At 37.1% G+C, this 21,018-nt stretch overlaps 1 protein-coding gene and 1 long non-coding RNA gene across 3 annotated transcripts in view; both read left to right on the forward strand.

The window, feature by feature from the left end:
• NFKBIZ (NFKB inhibitor zeta) overlaps positions 1–2,467 on the forward strand; it is a 40,020-nt gene extending 37,553 nt beyond the window's left edge. For both annotated transcript variants that reach the window (XM_039322406.1, XM_039322405.1), the window contains exon 12: positions 695–2,467. In XM_039322406.1, the coding sequence (XP_039178340.1) occupies positions 695–748 (54 nt within the window). In that variant the 3' untranslated portion in view covers positions 749–2,467. The remainder of the gene's footprint in view (positions 1–694) is intronic.
• A 6,850-nt stretch (positions 2,468–9,317) lies between these two features.
• LOC120298574 overlaps positions 9,318–21,018 on the forward strand; it is a 42,743-nt gene continuing 31,042 nt past the window's right edge. Inside the window, exons 1-2 of the long non-coding RNA XR_005554144.1 lie at positions 9,318–10,106; positions 11,006–11,095. This is a non-coding gene — a long non-coding RNA (uncharacterized LOC120298574). The remainder of the gene's footprint in view (positions 10,107–11,005; positions 11,096–21,018) is intronic.

Raw genomic sequence — 21,018 nt, forward strand, 5'->3', positions numbered from 1 at the left:
TTATGTTGAGTTTATTAATATTTTTTATAAAAATAGAAACATTGTTTTTAAGTCTTGAAATCTAAGGTGCTTTGCAAACATATGTTTCTTTTAGATGGTCCTTTATAATTATAGAAGTTCTTTTGTTTATTTCATTAAATGGCTAGTTTGTATCTATAGGGGAAAGTTTTTTTCAATTACAGAGCATGTATAAATCAATGAGCTGCATTATTTTAGTTTCAGTAACTTAAAAAAAGGAAATAGATGGTCATCATCATGCACATGAAAAGTATACATTATAGTGACATATGTACGTCAAGCCTTTCTATTCTTCATGGAGAGTTCTCTTGGGAATTAAGATCTGATGTCTTATAGAAGCCATTCAGTGTGCAATTCAATAAACAGTTTGTTGATGTTATCTTCAAGTTAATACAATACAGGGTGGTCCTTGTTTAGCAACCACAATTGGGACTGGCATCTAAGTCATGAAGCTAAGAGGTTACTAAGTAAAACCATGATTGTGCTTATTATTTTGCAGTTAGTCCTTCAGTTATAATATCAAATGGGATCAGAATTTATGTTGCTAATTATTGTAGTTATATATTGTAGTTATAAATATTATTGTAGTTATACTGCATACAGTCAGGGTTAAATAATGTTGTGATAACTGCTGTTGAATAATTGGGCTTTCCCCCTTCTATTTCCTCTTTCTCAGATAAGACGAATCTTAAAAGGGAAGACAAGTCAGCAGAGATCATCAGTCTATTAAGCTCCATGAGTAAAATGACCCATACTCGCTGTCAGTTAGGCAGCCCCCATGTAACTGTAAATAGACCATTTGTCCAGTGGAGGCAAATGTTTGTTGTTTCTATGAAACAAGAATATTTTGTTCACTATTATATAGTGGGTTAATAATAATTATTCTTCACAGATGAGAATATTTTATACCAAGCATTCTGTAACAGTTTGGAATTATTCCATTAAGCAACTTAAGAAATCAAGAACAAAACTGACAGTTACAGTCCTTCATATTTCTACCCAAAAGTAATTTCTGTTCAGTGTACTGTACTGTTTATTAGACTTTATTGGATTACCTTGACTTTGTATCAGGGTATAGCAAATATTAAGAATAACATATAACAAGAACAGACATTTTTGCTGTGGCTTATGATATAGAATGTAGGTATTCTTAAGAATACTAAAAATTACTAATAATGATTTATATTTTAGCTTTTTATTTTTATGTAATTATGGTTATTTTTAGTAGGTATAGTTAATTAAATGTATTAAAGTTTCTAATTTAAACCTTTTACAGTGGGGAATTCTGTGTAGAATTCTGTTAAGCTTTAAAAAGTTTTTAACATAATTGTTAAATTGTTTTTGTGAAACACTTCAAAATGATTTATAAAGAAACATTGTCTATATGGTGATTTCATTGGTCACAGCAATAATTTATGGAGATTCAGAAAAATAATGCTGGCCTTGTGTTCATTCTTTTTCAAATTAATTCTTTCAAATTAATACTTCCTGATTACATACAATTATAAATGTTTGTAACAAAAATATCAAAAGAATTCAGTTAGAATAAATAAGCAATAGTATGATAGAGATTCAGTTAGAGTCTAAAAATGAACTGCATTTGATCAAAATGATGCTGATTACATATATACATATATACATATATACATACACACACACACACACACTGTTTGTCATTTGTAAAAAAAATTCTAAGGATCAAATTAGGACTACCTGTTATATTCTAATATTTTATTAGGAATTGAAAAGGAATAGGAATGTCAAGAGGCAGTATGATTTGAAATACTGGTTGTTTAAAAATTGTTGTATACATATTTGCTTATGACAGGAGTTTAAAAACTGATTTTTGTGACTCTGGTTCCAAAGATTTCAGTTCTTTTGTTTCTAAAAGGCAAAGTACTTCACCATTTAAAAATCCTGAAACAGTATGAAATCCATCTATTCTGACTCTAGAGAGTGGTCAATACACCACATTAAGTGTGGTGTGATCCTCAAATTGATAGAAGTCACATATCCCTAGTTTATGATACAAAGACATTTGGCTAATGACAAAACTGAACTGATGTTTGATCGGAGTAGGATTCTTCTACACTGACTTTGATTCTCTCATTTTGAATCAATAGATGTATGTCTCAGGGCTTTGCAAAAAATTAATTGCATTATATTATTTTACCTTATAGGTATAGTAGGTAGCCGGATGTTAATATATCAAAAAATATAAAACATATTAAAATGTTTCATTGTAGTAACTACTTTCAGAATTGCATTGCTTTTTAAAAATTCTCTACATACTGTTCTTGAATCACTACCCTGAATCATAAATTTTCCATAATTAATCAGATCATATTGTTTGATCAAGTATGTCTTGTAGACAAATAATAGGGAAATTTATATTTGATATTTAGAGGTACAAATATATCTTTTTAAATAAACATTTTAATCAATATAAGTGGTGTCTTATATTTTGACTGATATTAATACTTCTGTAAGAGTTAAAACTTCTGGCATTGGTTTTCCTTAGTACAGTTGCAGTAAGAAATATAACAATGAGATTCGTAGATGAGATTTTGGTTCTGTTCCTTGCTTTCTCTTTAAACTTAATGTTGCCCAACATGTGTATAAGAACAATTTTAAAACGTGATGAATCAAAACTTTTTAAATTTGCATAATATATTTTAGGTCATGTAATGGGATTATTTTTCCCATATAGCAGTAAGGGCCTTGTTGAAGATTTTATTTATTTATTTAGAAAAGTGTCACCCAAAGTGACACTTGGGTGGCTTGCAGAATTAAAACCCAATATGAAAACCAATACTCCTCCCTCAGATGACAACAGTCAAACAAATCTCTTGATTGGCTCTGTTATTTGGACTTCCCAGGACCATTGGCATGTCTTTGGGGCCTTTTGAAAGAGTGACAAAGTGGAGCCAATCTTATTTCCCCGGGGATGATGTTCCACTGGGAGGGAACCACCACAGAGAAGGCCCTTTTTGGTCCCACCAGATAGACTTCCTTAAGAGAGAGGACCCATAAAAGTCCTGCCTCCTGCTCTGGTGGGTTGGCCAGATATAATTGGAAAACAACACCCTTCAAAAAACTTGGCCCCAAGCTATATAGGGCTTTAAAGATGATAACCAGCACTTTGAATGGGACCAAGAAGAAAATTGGCAGTCAATGCATATACCACAAGAAAGGTGACATGCAAATCTAGACTTGTTACTTTTAGAACCAATTGAAGTTTCCAGATACTTTTCAAGGGTAGCACCATATAGAGCACATTGCAGTTATCAAGGTAGGAGGTGAATAGGCATGGATGATTGTGAACAGGGATTGTTGGTCCAGGAAAGGGTGTAATTGACACACAATCTACAGCGCAAAGACCCTTCTGGCCATGATTGTTCTGACCCAGCCTTCACAAGTAATGATCAACTGCTTAATTGTGAGTAGAAACCCCTTTTATTAACAAGTCAGGAACAAACTATGTTCAAGGGAGAACTCTAGTTAAACAAATCTTTTAACTGAAAAAAGTAAGTCACAGTTCACATGGGCTATTAGTTCCCAGCAGGGAGATTCAATTAGCACTTCAAACACAAACAAATATTCCTGGCAAACCTGGGTCTTGGCAAAGAAATCTGATTGATTGAAATATCCAGTAATATGAATGGTTGTCTGTGACAACCAGCCTTTCCAAACCTCTCTTATTTATGTTCCTGCCAAGGAGGAGCTGGCTAATGTCTTTTTCTTTTCTCTAAGAGCCAGTCAATAATCCTCAGTTGCTCTCCTCTCCGCCCCATCTGTTTCTCCTCCGCTCAGGTCCCCAAAACAACTGCCTCTCTGCCTGAGTGTGGACAGATAGCCCCAGCTCTGCAGTGGCTCTGAGTCTTCCTGCACATCGGAACTTTCCAAAGGCTCTGATGTTAACCCAGGCTTCCCCTTTCCCTCCTCCTCCTCTGACTCGATTGCTAACTCAGCTAGCAGCTGACAAACCACAGCAATGACTGCCACATGCTCCCAGATTATACACTGGGTCTCTTTGGGACAGTGCAATCCTCCATGGACCAAAGAGCTCCAAACCTAGAGCCTTTCCATTTTACCAAGTTTCAGTTTCAGCCTCTTGCTCTCTATCCAATCCTTAACAGCCTCCAGGCACTGTGAAAAGAGGTCGTGGCATTTCTTAATTCACCACAGACTTATAGCTGGGTGTTCGTAAGCAGTGCTTTTTTTGTAAAAAAAAACCAAAAAAACTCACACACGTCATAAAACCCGCCTTGCCTACCCTACAAGGTTTCATCCAAAAAAAGGTGCCGGAACTCCGTTCTGGGCGTTCTATGACAAAAAAAACCTGTTCGTAAATATATTGATATCTCAACCTATGGTAGAAGATCTCACCCTGTGGCTTCATGTAGATGTTAAACAAAAGTGGAGAAAGTGCTGAATCCTGTAAGATTCCCACAAAGCAGGGGGCAAGGGCTGGACCTCTTGCTTATTATCAACACTGACTGAAATCGGCCATAGAAAAAGGAAGTGAACTAGGTCAACACTGCCTCCAATCCAATCCCCAAAGCTGCTCCAGAAGGATACTGTGGTTGATGATATCAAACGGCTGATAATGTGGATGGACACATGCACCCCTATCCCCCTCCTATCATAGATCATCAAAAAGAGCAACCAATGCCATTTCTGAGCCATATCCACACCTGACTCTCACATGGAAGGGTCAAGATAATCTATTTCATTCAGGAACTTTGGAGCTCTAGTGCAACCACCTTCTCAACAATGTTCCCCAGGAAGGGAAGTTTAGACAGGACAAAAATTATCTAATAGAGTGGAATCCTCTCTTAAAAAGAGGGCAGAATACAGTCTCCTTAAAAGGCTGGGGCATCATCCCTCCTGCAGGGAAGCATTGATCACTGCCAGAACAAATCTTTTTTACAATTCCTTATATAGTAATCCTAAAATAAATTTTTCAGATTTTAATTTTATGTTAGTTTTAAGAATCTTCTGCACTATAACATGAACCTGGGCCCAATATTTATTTGCTTTATCAAAAGTCCATCAAAGGTGATAAAATTATAGGTATAGTTGAAATACTTATTGCTAGCATGTGTCTGTGCTACAACAGCCAAAGAGAACCTTCAGTTTCTTGGTTAACAAGAAGATAGCAATTATTAGAAGAATTTCATTTGGTCCAATTGTGACCAGGTAAATAAACACACTGGGCAGTTGTTTGAAGCAGAGGGTAATTTATTCTATTGTGTAACATGGAGTATAATGATCAAAGGGTTATGCAGAGTTTGGAAACCCTATATCAGGGGTAGGCAACCTTGGTTCTTTTATGACTCATGGACTTCAACTCCCAGAATTCCTGAGCCAGCTTCTTGCTTTTCAACCTTAATTCCTGGATTTCAGGAGTATGAGGTGACTGCTGCCCCTGTAGTTCATGTACTATGGCATTATGAACCACTACTGCACAGTGCAACGCTGTCAAATCTTAATATGAAACACGAGTCATAAAAGAGCCAAGATTGCCTACCCCTGCCCTATACCATTCCAGACAAATGGCTGTCCAATCTCTTTTTACAAACTTCCAGTGTTGGAGCATTCACAACTTCTGAAGGCAAATTGTTCCATTGATTAATTGTTCTAATTGTCAGGAAATTTCTTCCTGGTTCTAGGTTGCTTTTCTTCTTGATTAATTTCCATCCATTGCTTCTTGTCCTGCCTAAGAAAGCTAAGAATAGAAGTACTTGTAATAATATGGACTTTGGTCATGTAGTGATAGGCTTTGATGTGAGGTACTTTAGATGTGTACATTTGTGACGAGGCAAGGCAAAGAATGATCTTTCTCTCCGGACTTCTCATATCCATAGGACAGGAAGTCCGGAGAGAAAGATCGCACTTTGCCTTGTGGGGCTCAAACATCTTACATATGAAGATCTTCTAGATGTGATTTTTTTAAAGGAGAGATTCTGGTTGTGGTGTTGCAATGCGATAAAAGATTTCTCTTGAGAAGATTATGTTTTATCTTTGTATCTTTGTTTTGGGATTTGCCTGGCAGATTAAAGGCAACTGCAACTGCTACTTTTTCTGGCTAAAAAGGGAGAGGGCATCACAAGAGCTTTAGAGCTTCTATTTTCCAAACTAATGCTAAGATAAATTTATTACACTGCTTCTTTGGCTAAGTAAATATACCCCAAGGTACCTGTGGGCAGCAGCAGTGAATTTTCTAGTCAGAGGGGGACTGTCATGGCTACCTTGAATTCCGGTTCAGAGGAGGAGGAGGAGTTGGAATAGGGACGGGGATGGTACATTTCCCCTGGAATGTCTGGAGACTCCAGGGGCTGAGGATGATGTTGTCCCAGTCCCCAGCTCCAGCATTGGGGGAGTACTGCCCTCAAAAACAGAGGAAGATCAGCTGCAGACAGGCAGTGCGGATGAAAGGCAGCATATTCCCTCTGTTGAGGAATAGCTGCCTCACCCATTTGATCTAATGGCCCAGAGGGTGGAGTGGAGGAAAGCTCAAAGGAGGTTTGTGAGGCTGCTGGCGAGAAGGTCACCCCACCCCTCCTCATGAGGAACAATTGGCTTGAGCTGATTTGATCAGAGGCCAAGGGGGGAGTGTCTTTGTTGGGAACATTTGTTTTGCTTTGCCATGCGCTTCCCCAGCCTTTGTAGACTCTGCTTTGGATTGTGTTTCTGCCTTGTGATTTTAAATCTTGCTTGTGGACTACGGACCTTGTCTTATGGACTTTGAACCTTGTTTATGACTTATGGACTTTGCTTTGTTTGCACCTTGGTTTTGGTCTACGGACTTCTTTCTTGCCTTGTGAATCAGCTCTGGTGACTATTGGCTTTTGTGGGAGTGTGTTGCACTGACTGTGGGTGGCTCCTTTGGGAAAGTTTGGGGTGGAGCTTTACTGGCCATTGTAGGGCCATTTGTTGTGGGATAGCAGAATAATAAAGGACTTTATTAAAGGTTGCATATGCCTAGGCAACCTGGGAGCAGCCTTTTAAAGTCCATCTAATTGCATCAAAGAAGACTGGAAGCTGTCAGTTCCTTGCTCTCTCCAGTTAAAAAATAAAGCAATCCATAATCTAATCCAAATTCTTATCTGTCTGGACAGAGTTGGGACTTCTAATCCATCTATTTTCTCATGTACCATAGTTGCAAGAGGCAGAAAAGAAAAATGGGAACATAACTTTCTCCTTTGACCTGGTGAAATGTTTCATGTGAACAGATTCTATTTCTTTCTTTGTTTTCTCTATCTTTTCAAGAGCATTTTTTTTTTTTGGTAATTAGAGGCCACACTTTTGGGATGAGCCTAAAAGCCACAATGGACTTAGAAATGATGCAAAGTAATTGACCCATTTTTCCTGATTTTAGGAAAGAGTGCTGGGAAGAGGTGTGTGTGTGTGTGGGGGGGGAGGAGAGTTCTATTTTTAAAAATGTTTTCAAAGTATGCCACTACACATTTAAAGTGCTAGCTGGCTTAGCCTGGTAAAACAATGTGCCATTATTTTTAACAGTGATACTGAGAAGAGAGTAAAGGGATTTCAAAGAGGGGTCAAGAAGGGTAAAAAAGGTGATAAGAAAGGTAATGTTCTACATTTAGGCAAGTAAAACCAAATGCACAGGTACAGAATAGGAGATACCTGCCTCAATAGTAGTAACTGTGAGAGGGATATGGGAGTCCTAGTGGACAATCATTAAATGTGAGCCAGCAGTATGCTGCAGCTGCCAAAAAAAGCCCTTGCAGCCCTATTTTGCATTAACAGAGGGATAGAATTAAGATCACCTGAGGTGTAAGTACCATTATATCAGGGCTTTTCAACCAGTGGTACGGGTACCACCTGTGGTACTTTGGCACTTGGCAGATGGTACACGACCATCCTAGAAAAGTGGTAGCAGGGAGGGGAATGAGCTGAACCAGTGGCAGCACCGCACAAGCCTGAGCAAGAGATGGCTGGAGCTGCAGGGCTGTCAGGGCTCAGCGGAAGCGCCAGGATCAGCGCCAGGTTCCAGCTGGAGCTCGGCGCTGATCCTGGTGCTTCTGCTGAGGCCTGAAGAAGCACCAATTAGCTGGAAAGCAGCACTGATTCTGGTGCTTCTTCTGAACCCAGAAGAAGCGCCAATCAGCTGGAATGTTGCAGCATCTCCAGGGTCTTATGATTTACATTCAGATGCTTGGCAACTGATTCATATTTATGATGGTCACAGTGTCCCAGGGTCATGTGAAGTGACCAAAACCTGCTGCAACCTCCCAGCAGATGGAGGGAATAAAAACCAAACACCCCCACTCCCCCACCCCCACTGCCAATCCTCAACAGAAATGCTCACAACAATGAAAACCTCGGACAGGAGGAAGAGCGCGGCCAGCCGGGCAGGCAGGCAGGTGTCTTGCTCGGCTGTGTGTTGGGGGGCATTTTTTCAATGCCATTGTAACTTCGAACAGTCACTAAGCGAACTGTTGTAAGTTGAGGACTACCTGTACTTTATCACTTTTTCCCCTTTTTTTTGGTCATCAAGTTTTTGACACCTTGCTAGGCGACTGGTGGTACTCGGATGTTGCCATATCCTAAAAGTGGTAGAATGGGTGAAAAGGTTGAAAAGCTCTGCACTATATAATGCTTTGGTAAGGTCTCACTTGGAATATTGCTCCAGTTTTGGTCGCCACAATATAAAAAAAATATTGAGACTCTAGAAAGAGTGCAGAAAAGCGCAACAAAGATGATTAGGGAACTGGGAGAGTAAAACATATGAATAATGATTGCAGGATTTTGGTATATCTAGTTTAATGAAAAAAAAAAGGTCTAGGGGTGACAGTCTTCCAATATCTAAGGGGCTGCCACAAAGAAGAAGGATTCAACGAATTCTCCAAAGCAGGGATCCCCATCCCCCCAGGCTGCAGCCCACTATCGGGCCTTGAACCATTAAGAACCAGGCTGCGGAAGGGGTGGGTGAGTGCGTGTGTGTGCATGCATCCCTATGTTTGTAAGTAGTAAGCAACCACGTGTGCACATGCTCCATTTGTGCACGCAACTGGTATGCATGATCTCAGCTCATGCAAATGGAGCTGTGTGCGCATGTGTGCTTTCCTGCTGCTCATGCAGAAATATCCCCTGTCCCACCACCAGTCTGCAAAGCTGAAAAGGTTGGGGAATTCTGCTCCAAAGTACCTGAAGGCAGGACAAGAAACAATGGATGGAAACTAATCAAGGAAAGAACCAACCTAGAATTAAGGGGAAATTTCTTGACAGTTGAAACAATTGATCAGACTTGCCTTCAGAAGCTATGAGTGTCCACAACTGGAAGTTTTTAAGAAGAGATTGGACAACCATTTGTCTGAAATAGTACAGAGTTTCCTGCTTGAGCAGGGGGCTGGACTAGAAGATCTCTAAGATCCCTTCAAACCCTGTTATTTTGTTGTTCTGTCTACCCACTCCAGTCTAGAACATTATCTTAAAAATATTCGGTCAAGGAGGAAATCATTGTGTACATTTCTTCTTCTCCCCAGTTAAAAGGCAAAGTTTGTCAAAAAAAAAAGACAAACATTATATTGGTCAAAAGACTAGTTTTGACTTCAAAGTGCCAGTTACTTATATTATAACATATCCAGCTGTCTATTGGGGTGGCTTCAAATTCCTGCAGTGAGCTAGGGTTGAACTTCATGGCTTAAATGTCCTTTTCATCTCTGTAGCCACAGTGACATGATGTGCTTCAATGAGCAATGAGTGTTAGGGGCAGAGGACAAGCAAGTCATGAAAACTGTAACATGGAAAAATGTTCAATTGTTCAAGCTGTTCAATTAGCTTAGAAGGGAATTGATTTAGTCTCAAAGAGGTCTAGTTTTCCCTGGTCAAACAGCTACTTATTAAGAAGTGATTTAATTCTTCTCACTCTCCTGATTGAGTTTCATTCCATATTGCCTTGCAGCTCCTGAAAATTCTCTGTACATCAGGTAGCAAGATAATGTGACTGTCTTCAAGAGAAATTTAACAAGCATCTCTCTCTCTCTCTCTCTCTGTCCAAATAATCACTACCTTGTTTTTTCTCTCTGGAAACCAGATGCAATCAAGAAAGAAGCAGGGTGAGTGATTGCTGGAATGCTGATTTTTCAATTTTATTTATGGTCAGCTGAATCCCCTTTCTCATCTAACCTAGTCCCACAGAAAACTAATGAGGATACACATGTATTTCTGCAAAACTACAGTACCAGATAAGAGAGTGAGATTGGTAGTTGTGTGAAAATGTCTTAAGGATGCATTTTAGGCAAACATTTCTGTCTTATCAGTAATTTTTCACACCCCCATATTGTAAAAGGGAGTAGAGATCCCCTTGATCTATAGTATTAACTCTAACCATACCACATTCCAGTACTGGAAGACAGAGTTAAATAGTCATCAGTTTAGAGTCCTTGTGTTCCCACAAGCTGTGCTCCAAAGCCACTCACTCCTGAATTCTGTTGATCTTTATCTGGCACCAATTTAGCTGAATATAGTTGAATATAGAAGATGACGAGGCTGAACATGAGGGAGGGGTCAAATACAGTCTTGAATCCCTTTGTACCCACAAGGGATCTTAGTCTCTAGCCCACCTTGAATTCAATTTGCTTTGACTGTTAGTAGTTCCAATTCTTATAGAGAACATAAGTTTGCTATAAACCTTTATATTCATTTGAACTACTTAGACTGAACAACTTTTGTTGTTCAGATTTTGTGTATAGGCTTGAATAAATCTTCTATGCTGCAACCTTATAAATGGTCCTGATTCTTTGTGCTTGATATGATGACAGCAGTACTAGACAACATATCCAACCTAATCCAATATACTAAGATGAAAATACCTAGAATTATGGACCTCATCAACTTCTGCCTCACTACTTATTTTCAATTCGATGTATAAATGTAGCAACAAATCATAAGAAAACTGATGCAATCACTACATGGTTGGACTAAATGACATGTCTGCTCTCTTGTAATTCTACAGTTTACTGTATGCTTCTATGATCCTTTGTTGTGGACTAAAACAATTGCCACCAGTGACAAAGTATTTGTTGTGTACTGCGGCCGTAGTAAGGTAAGTCTAGATTTATATGTCGTGTGAACACAGTCTCTGACTCTCTTTATTTTATATTTACTCTTTAGCATGTGCTAAAACTCCCACATTTGGTTATGGGTTGCATATTCCTTAAAAAAAACGATGGAATCCTCTTTTTAGTTAATAAAAAGAGAAACCATCACATGTTGGAAATAAATACTTGCATGTATTTATTTTATTTCTCTCTTCTTTTTTTCAATCCTCAGTTAATTCATTGTGTACTCATAATGAGTATCAAATATTTCTGTCCTTTAAATGACATCCTGCTCTACTACACTGCACCCCTGTACTACATATTGTCTAACTGCTTTTTAGTATAAAACGAGTTCCTAGCATCTAGCATGCATTTTTACTTTACTCCTATTATTAAAAAGAAACATATCTATTATTTCTGACAACAAAGGCTTTTCATCTTTTGGAAAGCACAATTTCAATATTAATTTAATGTTAATTTATGTTAATAATAGTAATTAATTAATAATTTCTATAATGTTCCCAGATAATCCATCTTAAGCCAAAACACTTGGAATGGAGGCTATTTAATTCAATTTTCATACATTCATTACATTAAAATTCCATTTTAATACATCCATTCATATTGGGGGTATTAAAAAAATCTGCAGCCTACAAATATTGGACAGTTCTTTCTTTTACCTGTTTACTCTTGTACACTATTTTTAAAAATCTGATTCCCACTGGATTTTTCCACCTTGACAGTTTTTGTTGACAACAGAGCAAAACCAAAAGGAAATAGCATGACGTTTGGCTGCCACATTAAACTTTTATGTTTGAAAAGTCTGCAATCTGCCCCACAATAACTAATTTAACTGCAATTTCTAACTTTGGTGCCATTTTGCTATCATTCCAGTGCCATCAGCTTCTTGTAGCAAGTTACAAGTGACAATTTATCAGACAACAGATGTGTATATTTCTCACAAGTACTACTACCATCCACTACTATGGTTATTTTTAGTATTTTTTTTAATTCAAGTAGATAGATACATTATTTTATTCCTATGATTATGATTTAAAGTAATGTCCCCTATGAAAATAACTATTTGGTGGTTTTATGAATTATGAACATAATTAACATTCTTATCACTTGTTCTTATACTGCATTAGTTATTATTAGCTTTCCTCCTTTCTTCTTAATCTTCTTACTGCTGTTCAGCTATCTCTTATACTGTATAAGGCCATCTGCAGTGTGCAGATAGCTATCTTTACCTCCTCCACAATTGGTGCATAAAACAAATCTGCGCAAAGCCTCCCCAGTCATGGCTTCCACCTGCTACTTGAGTAAGAGCTGTGAATCAAGGAGGATGCCCAAATAGTGCACCAGCTGATTCCGGGGAAGCACACCTCCATCCAGAGTAAAAAATGACATATCATGAGACTTTGAGGGACCAAAAACAAAGTCACTCCGTTTACCAGGATTGAGTTGAAGTCAGTTCCTTTCCATCCAGATCCTCACAGCCTTCAAGCATTTGATCAGCATTGCAACAGAATTCCCTGTCCAGCAAAGGGTGGAGATGTATAACTGAATGTCATCAGAGTACTGGTGATACTGAACTCCACTCCGCTGAATGATCTGCCCAGGGGTTTCATGTAGATATTAAAGAGAAGAGACCCATATATCTTGATTAGAAAAAGTTATTGCAAGGAACTTGATCTACTGACAGGTAACGTAGGCTTAACTTAGTTCATTTAGTTATTCCTGTAACAATTCATTGCAAAGAAAAGAGGCAAATGAGAGTATATACTGCAAAGAAACTGAGTGGGAGGACAAACAGCAACAGGAAGATTTGTGAGAGAATTTAGCAGAGGAGATAAGAAGGCAGAGGAGCCCATTGACCTTCTCTTTCCAGAGATTAAAGGTCAAAGTGAGTTTAACAATTGTGGAAGAAAGCTGGGGCACCAAATTCTGAAAAAGTGTAACAGCTAAGCTACATTTTACATCAAATAGTTCTTAAAGAAGAAGAATGCCTAATTATTCATATTAAAAAGCCAACAGGGGAAAGATGCATTTCAGTTTATTGTACAAAGTGTCAAATATGTGAGTATCTGCTTGTTAATAGTGATATATTGACTGTATATTGAAATCAAAATGACTGAACTAGAAATGCTTAGACAGTCAATCGGGGAATAAAATCAAGATGCTTGAAATGGAGATGTTTAGAAAGCCAGATGAGATTGTCCAAGATGTGATAGGTTCACTCCATTCCTAGAATAATAGCATCCATCATTTCAAGGATAAGGGGGAGGTCTTCATAGAAGGGCTCAATTCTCAAATGATGAATCCATGTAATGAAATACTTCATCAGGTAGTTTAAATTTCTCATGACTTAGTCCTCAGAAAAATAGCAGATGGGGTTGTGACAGCTAAAAAAGAACCTCAGATTCAAGTTAAGTATTTGTCATTTTGCTACTACCAATAGGAAATGATATATATCAAGATTTCCTTCCTTCCTTCCTTCCTTCCTTCCTTCCTTCCTTCCTTCCTTCCTTCCTTCCTTCCTTCCTTCCTTCCTTCTTCAAGTTTTTATTCAATATCTATTGTAGCATTAATCCTATCTGGTGTCTGAAATAGTGTACAAAAATAAATAACATGGGTTGCAATTCCAAGGAAAGATGTTTTCTTCCTAAGAATCCTGTATTATGTTATCAGATGGTGTGAAATGGATGACATCAATTTGAATTAATTAAATGTATTTGCTGATTGATGGCATATTTTATCCCTCTGAATTTCTTCTTCTACTTTCCTTTTAAGATTTCTTACATTGTTTTATTGGTATTTTAAACTTTTTTATTAGCTATTACGTTTATTCTTTTTTAACAATCATTTTATTGAAGTTTATAAATAAAAGACTGATGCAAACTTAAGAAAATATAGAAAGTGAAGAAAAAGTGGAAATGTAAAAAGCTGGAAAAAAATAAAATAAGAAAAAATAAGACTATATTCTTTATAGTCTTAGTCAGAAAATTACAGCACTGAGAAATAGTGAAAGGTTATCTTAGTATTTCAATTAAAAGTTATAGATTCTTAGCATACTCTGAGAACCTTAAGGCTTTGTTCTGAGGTTTATTACCTTGTCAGGTAATAATTATCATCATTTTATGATACCAAAAAGAACTGTTTAATCTGGCCCAAAACAGACTAGATTGAAAGATCTTAAGAAATCTTTTGAATTTTTATTTGAGATTGAACAATATTTCCTTGCTATTTGAAAGATCATACATAATTCATACCTTTTCTAATATGTTGAGTTTTCATTAAATTTTACTTATTTTTTAGTGGGACTCACTTTCAGAAATGCTAAGCCTTAAATTTGGTATATTACATTGGACTTATAATTTGTTTATGGCAGTATCCAGAATTAGAATTTCAGATCACCCCTGATCTACATGATAATCTTACTGCTTATTTTGACTCCTTTCCTGCTTAATTGTTAACAGAAAAAAAATCCTGTCTACATTACTGGCCAGTAGCTTCTATAATACATTATGGATTATTATGGATCCATTAAAAAAAGGACAGAGAAAACATTTTTTCCCTTTCTTGATGAAGAGCAGCTTGCTGAATCAGAGAAGGACTATATCTCATCTTCAGATGAATTTAGCCTAGACCTAAAAGAAAAAAGAAAACCAAACTGAATCACTTCCCATGACATACAAATTTTAGAATGATTGAAATTATGCATATAAAAATAGTTGCTCTTTTTTGAATAATAAATTTAAGCATTTCAATCAGAAATATAATGCTTTAGATTAAGCAGAAAAATCTGTGACTGATTCAGATGAAATACGGATTACTTGAAAATACTATAATAATTAGTAAGAGTTATGAGAAACATTTTGAAAGTAAACAAAGATCTTTGGGATGAAGTTATCTGCTTACATGGTCTTTATCAAAGAATTAATTTCTGTTTTCTGAATATGCCTTACAGTTCTGAGTAAGACCAGAGTATACAAATTTTCATATTAAAAATTACATGTGAAATTTTATCCCTGCAGCTGACATATAAACTTGAAATTGAAGCTGAGTTTCCATTCTGATTCAGCTCAAAAGCCTCTTCTATTGTTGGGATTTCCCTGAGATATACAGTAATTCTGCTGCACCATATGCAAAGTGTGCTATCAGATCAATAAGCCTAGTTAATTTTACAGTTTGGCCTTATATATGTGTGTGTGTGTCTGTTTGTGTGTGTATCTTTTGTTTTATACTATTGAGTTTTAATATGTACTAGTCTTTGACTGCAATATTCTTCTTTATTAGCACATAACCATATTTTGCACAACACAGAAGATATTGATTTTTCAATAATTTATTTTAATTTTTCTTCTATAGATAGTTCAGAAGCAGAAGCTTTTCAGCAAAGCTTATCTGGGAGTAAAAGGGATTTTTTTTTACAACATTTTGATCTTATATTTAAATCCTTGTGTCTCATGATCCAGCTTCTGCTATGAAGTTTGTTAAAATGGGATCATCTGAATTAAAAGAATAATATTTTTTAAATGTTTGTTAATAACTTCAATTTCTCTCTCCCCTTAATTTTAGAGAGGACTAGGCTGACATAGTTTGGGGATGGGAAATTAATAAATGGAAGATTTTTTTTTTTAAAAAAATACACATACTCATGCACATATAGATACACATAGAAAAAAAGAAAGCAAAGCAACAACAAAAATAATATATGCCTGGGTTTCTCATATATACATACATACATATATTTGTATATTGTCTAGATTTATCTATTTTATTTAATTAAGCAGGATAAAAATACAAAAAAATCAAAAAAGGAAAAAACGAATGGCAAAAAAGAGTAAAGCCATAACAAGTATTACTGTTCTTACACAAGAGTTTCTCAATATACGGATGACCATATTTATTATAATCATGATCTATAATCATAATCTCTGTAAGCAATTATAGTTAAACTACAGATAATGTCAGGCCTTTATCCACCGAATAATTGGATTCATCCACTGAAGAGTTGGATTCATCAATCAATTAACATTTATTGAAGGTCCCACACCAAATACAACAAAGATCAACTATAATGGTATGTGGGAATAACATTGGGAGACGGAGGAAGGGCTGCAGTCTAGACAATGGTCTGATGAATGAAACCTAAATCTGAAGGGTGGGATTGGGTGGAGAAAGCTTCTCAGAAGAGACCAACCATAGTTTTCAGGAGATAAAACTAAGGGATGGGAAATGTGTTTTCAGACTTGCAAGATTCTGTAACAACACAATTGTCACAATACAATAACATCAGTACTTGAGGTTGCTTCTTCTTCTCTGGACTACCTGAAAGGGCTATAACCAGCATACTATTGCATTGATAAAAATATTGCAACCTTTTTGGAGGTTTCTGAAGAGGGACCATAAATTTATCTTTCTACCTATGAAGGACAAATTTCCAAGTAATAGCATGAAGATCCATTTCTGTTATTAGACTTATTATTTCTACAAAATAGGTATGTGAAGGAAATATTTTCTGTGCCTCTGTCTTTAAGTTGCAATATGGAGAGATTACTGAGGATGACTTTGGGTTTCTTGAAAGGCCTGCAGATGCAATAAATAGACAAAAGGTAGTGCCTTAAATCCTTTACAATATTATACCAGTGCAAGATATTATTGCTATTAGTGCTACTGGAGAAATAAGTGACAATTAAATTTTAATTTACTTTAAACATCATCCCACCAAATAAACATATCAAAGGCCTTTTGTTTATGCTCAGGATACCTGTGAATCATATGTATCTCTGGTGTAGCATGTAGAGGTATATGAGTACAGCCTATGAAGCAGTAGAAACTGGTATATTAGTCATTAAGGTGGAGTGCTGGAGAGAGAACACAAGAGATGAGTAAACTATACAAATAATCTGATCTTGGGTTCAGCCCAATGCTTCTCTCTGCCATGGCATGCTCTGCGTGCAAGAGCAAGGGGCTGTGGGATGTGAAGAGGAGAAAGAAAAAGGTGTCTCTGCTTTGGATCTGTTTTTGCACAGCTGCAGGCTAGTATTTTGATGTGCTGCTCTGCCAACGGTGCCATGTAGAAAGTAACATAATCCCAGAGTATTCTTCACAACAAGTCTTGTCTTGTCTTTTTTGTCTTCAAGGTGTGTGCTTTATGCGTTCCCAAATTTTAGCTTGCCCTTTTGCAACTTTTTTTTTAATTGAAAACAATTTAGTAGCAAGTTTAAGATCCAGTGTGGATTACAGTGACTCTTATAACATGTCAGTGGGATTTTTTAAAATATGCATTATATGTATGGGGGAGGATATTATAAAGTATTGTTGAATTCAGACCTATATAAAAAGGAATTAAATTTGTTTTTTCTTAATATAATTTTATTAAAACTTTTAAAAACAAGAATTTTAGAACTAAAGATGGAAGAAAGGAAGAAATAAAAAAGAAAGTTAAGTGCAAAAAGAAATAAAATACAAAAAGATAGAAGAGAAATAAAAAACAAAAAGGTTATAAAGAAGAGGCTTCTAATCTTTTTTACAGCTGTTATAAAAACAATTTTAGATTTACCTCTTCTTTCTATACTCTATTCTATCTAATAATAACACTTTAAATCATAAAATTATTTTTTCCATCTTTGCGCATATAATAATCTTGTTGTGGTTATATATATATAATGTTTGTCCAGGAGGGCTCTGGCATGCCCGTTCCTGCCTCCACTCTTCTATTGGAGGACGTTGTCCCTCTCAGGGGGTGCCCCAAGGCATGTTGAGAGCCTCCTTCCCGCCATTCACTTCAATCTTCCATCGTCCATGATCCTCGCGCTTGCATCACCAAACTCTCTGCAAGATGTGCATTGAATTCTACTCCACCCTTAATTGGCTCTCTTGCTCTTCTTGCTCGTGTCCAGACTCCCAAAGGGGGGGGGTCCCCTGTTTTTTCTATCGCTATATCCCTCTGGTCCTGTAAAGGGTGAATGAGTTGCTTTCGTTGGGAATCCTGGCATTGTTTTTCCCACGTTCTCAGCATTTGGTGTGCTGGGCAGGGTTCTATATGGCGGTTTATAGAGTTCTCATCGGAAAGCCAAGCCTCTTTAAGTAGGCAGCCTCCCTTGGTGGTATCTCCAGACAAAACCTGTGCATTAGCAAGATCAAATGTGTGGCCAAAATTGGTCATGTGGGTCCACATCGCGAATATTGTTCGTGTCTTTTTACAGCCAGCATGTGTTCATGCACCCTGGTCTTTAACCTCTTAGATGTCTCCCCAACGTAGTTGCAGGAACAGTCCTTGCATTGGATCTTAAACACAACCGAAGATCTTTCTTCATTGGGGAGGGGGTCTTTTGGATGCATGATTCTGGCGCATAATGTCTTGTCCGGTTTATGGGCCACTTAAAAGAAGATAACAATCTAGCTGTTGCCTCCAACACATTGCCAATGTATGGCAGGGGGATACATCCGGGTTGAGTTGTTGTTTTGTCAGTTTGTGGATCTTCCCGAGGTCTGAGTGGTCTACTGCAATGCCTAACAAATTCAACTGGGTAACCATTATACTTACAGACCCGGAAGAGATGGTTTCTTTCCTCAGTTTTCACCCTGGCTGTGTTACAGTGTGAGCCTATGCATTTGACATTATTCAGACCCGTTTGACGGACCATCTCGGAAGCACTCACGCATGCGCAGGAGCAGCGGAGCGAAAAAGCAAGAGGACTTTATTGGATACACATCCTGCCAACAGCCCTCCAGAGAAAGAACGGTTGTGTTTTGGGGTAGAAACAAGGAGAGGGAATGAATGAAAGTGTGTAACACAATGGGGTGGTTGGAAACACACGAGCGAATAAACAGTTGGGGAAAAGGAGGAGGGGGGAGTAGCGACCCTAAAAATCATTGAGATTACAGTAGATAGCCATGGGCAGGTGAAGGAAATGACTGAAAAAGAGGGGGAATAAGGAACAACGAATCTGGATGACGGATGCATACGAAGAAAGCGATGGGCAAAAGGAAGGAGGGGGGGGGAACAGCAGCCCTAGAAATTGGTGGTGCAATGATGGACAGCAGGGGGTGCACAAGGGAGGGTATACCTAGACACCAGTCTAGGTAAAACATTCATTTTTTATCACATAAAATTTCCCAACAACGATATTTATAATTTCTCCCATCTTTTTCAAAACTTCATTCAAACTTCATTAATTTTTTTAACTTCATTTCATGACTTACCATAATCATTTTGAAATAACATACAAATCATATTTATCATGCATTGGACAAGTTATTTTACTTTTTTCTCAGTCTTAAAGTCATTTTTTTCAATAAATTTTCATTAGCTGTATCAATATAAATTATAGATGGATACCATGAAACTGGTAGTGCCTTCCAAGAACAAGTTCAATATGTACCAAATTATATTAAGCTTCACTGCTCATTACCTTGGAGATGAAATCAGATGACCAATAGTGGTTGTGATTAGAGATGATGTTTCAGAGGAAGCACAGGGATATTCTTTGTCCTCTTGTCACTAGCCACACTACATTACCAACTGTTATATTTCCCCCCCAACATTTACAGTTTTGTTTTCCCAGTTTCTTTTCCATCACCTCCTCCATTGTCTCTAAGTTCCTATCTTTTTTGTATTAGCATGTTCAGTAGCCAAGGTTTATAGGAATTTTAATTCATCAATAGCTGATGACTAAACAAAAAAAGATTCAACCCTGTTCTTGACTCTTATAATGTGTTTCATCATCCTGATTTCTCATGAACAATATCATCTGGGGAGGAAATTGTGATCCTTATGTTGATCCTGATCTTTGATTTCTATGATTCTCAAATTCTTATTCTGTCTGTGCACTTAGATGATAATTTATGTCCACCACAGGTTTGTAAAATCAGCCCTTGTCAGATCTCAATTTACAGACAAGGTCCCAGTGTGGATAGTATAGGGCTGTACATTGGGAGGATATGTGATGGTAAAGGCCAGAGGAAAAGTCCATAGCTTTATTATAAATAAATGAACACACAAATCAAAACAACAATAATTGTATGCATAAGATAATGTAAAAGGAAGCCTAGAATAAGGGAGACCTACCCTGAAGGTATGGGAACATTTTGGAAGCCGGAAGACAGCTTGTGTGCCTATGAGAAAACACATGCATTCATAGGTGTCTGGAAAAAAGGACTCTTTTTTGTGTGTGAGTCAAGTCAATAGGAAAGTGCCTGTTATTTCTTAAAATAGACCATTGTCTCCCTAAGAAAAATCTTGCTTGATGTGTGGAATATGTCACAAGAAACTTAACACTCATGATCATGATCAGTATGAATAACCATGTAAACCAGACTGATCATTTTGAACAGTAATTTTTGTTTCCGTTATTGTTGTTTAAACAACAATAAACCAGACCGATCATTTTGAACAGTAATTTTTGTTTCCGTTATTGTTGTTTAAAAGCCACCAGACAAAGCTCTGGCCAACTGTCCATATGCAAATAATATTTTTATCCATGCATACAATTGTGATAATATGGAAAGGGATGTTTGTGTTGTGTGCTTTAACAGATTGGGCATATTACAAGTGGCAGTGCCTAGCTGATCTTTGAATTTAGAAATTATGTAAGGTCAGGTCTGGTTACTAGATGGATGGGAAAAATCTGGGGAAATTCAGTGCTGTTGGCTAGCAAAACAAAAACAAAACCAAAAAACAACAACAACCAAAAACATTATCTGGATATAGCCATGAAATCACAAGGACGTGAACTTGCTTTGCAAATGTTAACCAAAATGAAGAATTGAAAATTATTTTATAACTTAAAGTATTTTTATTTTCCACGTATATTACTTCTCATACTGAAGCTATGTGGATGGATCTTTTCATTAAGGGTGAGGTCTGGGGTGGTAGCTGCCCAGAGTAAGATGCCAGTATTATTACAGAGAAAATGGT

The sequence above is a fragment of the Crotalus tigris genome, unplaced genomic scaffold, assembly GCF_016545835.1.
Source record: "Crotalus tigris isolate CLP2741 ecotype Arizona unplaced genomic scaffold, ASM1654583v1 scf7180000024115.3125172, whole genome shotgun sequence".
In the NCBI taxonomy this organism is placed as follows: domain Eukaryota; kingdom Metazoa; phylum Chordata; class Lepidosauria; order Squamata; family Viperidae; genus Crotalus; species Crotalus tigris.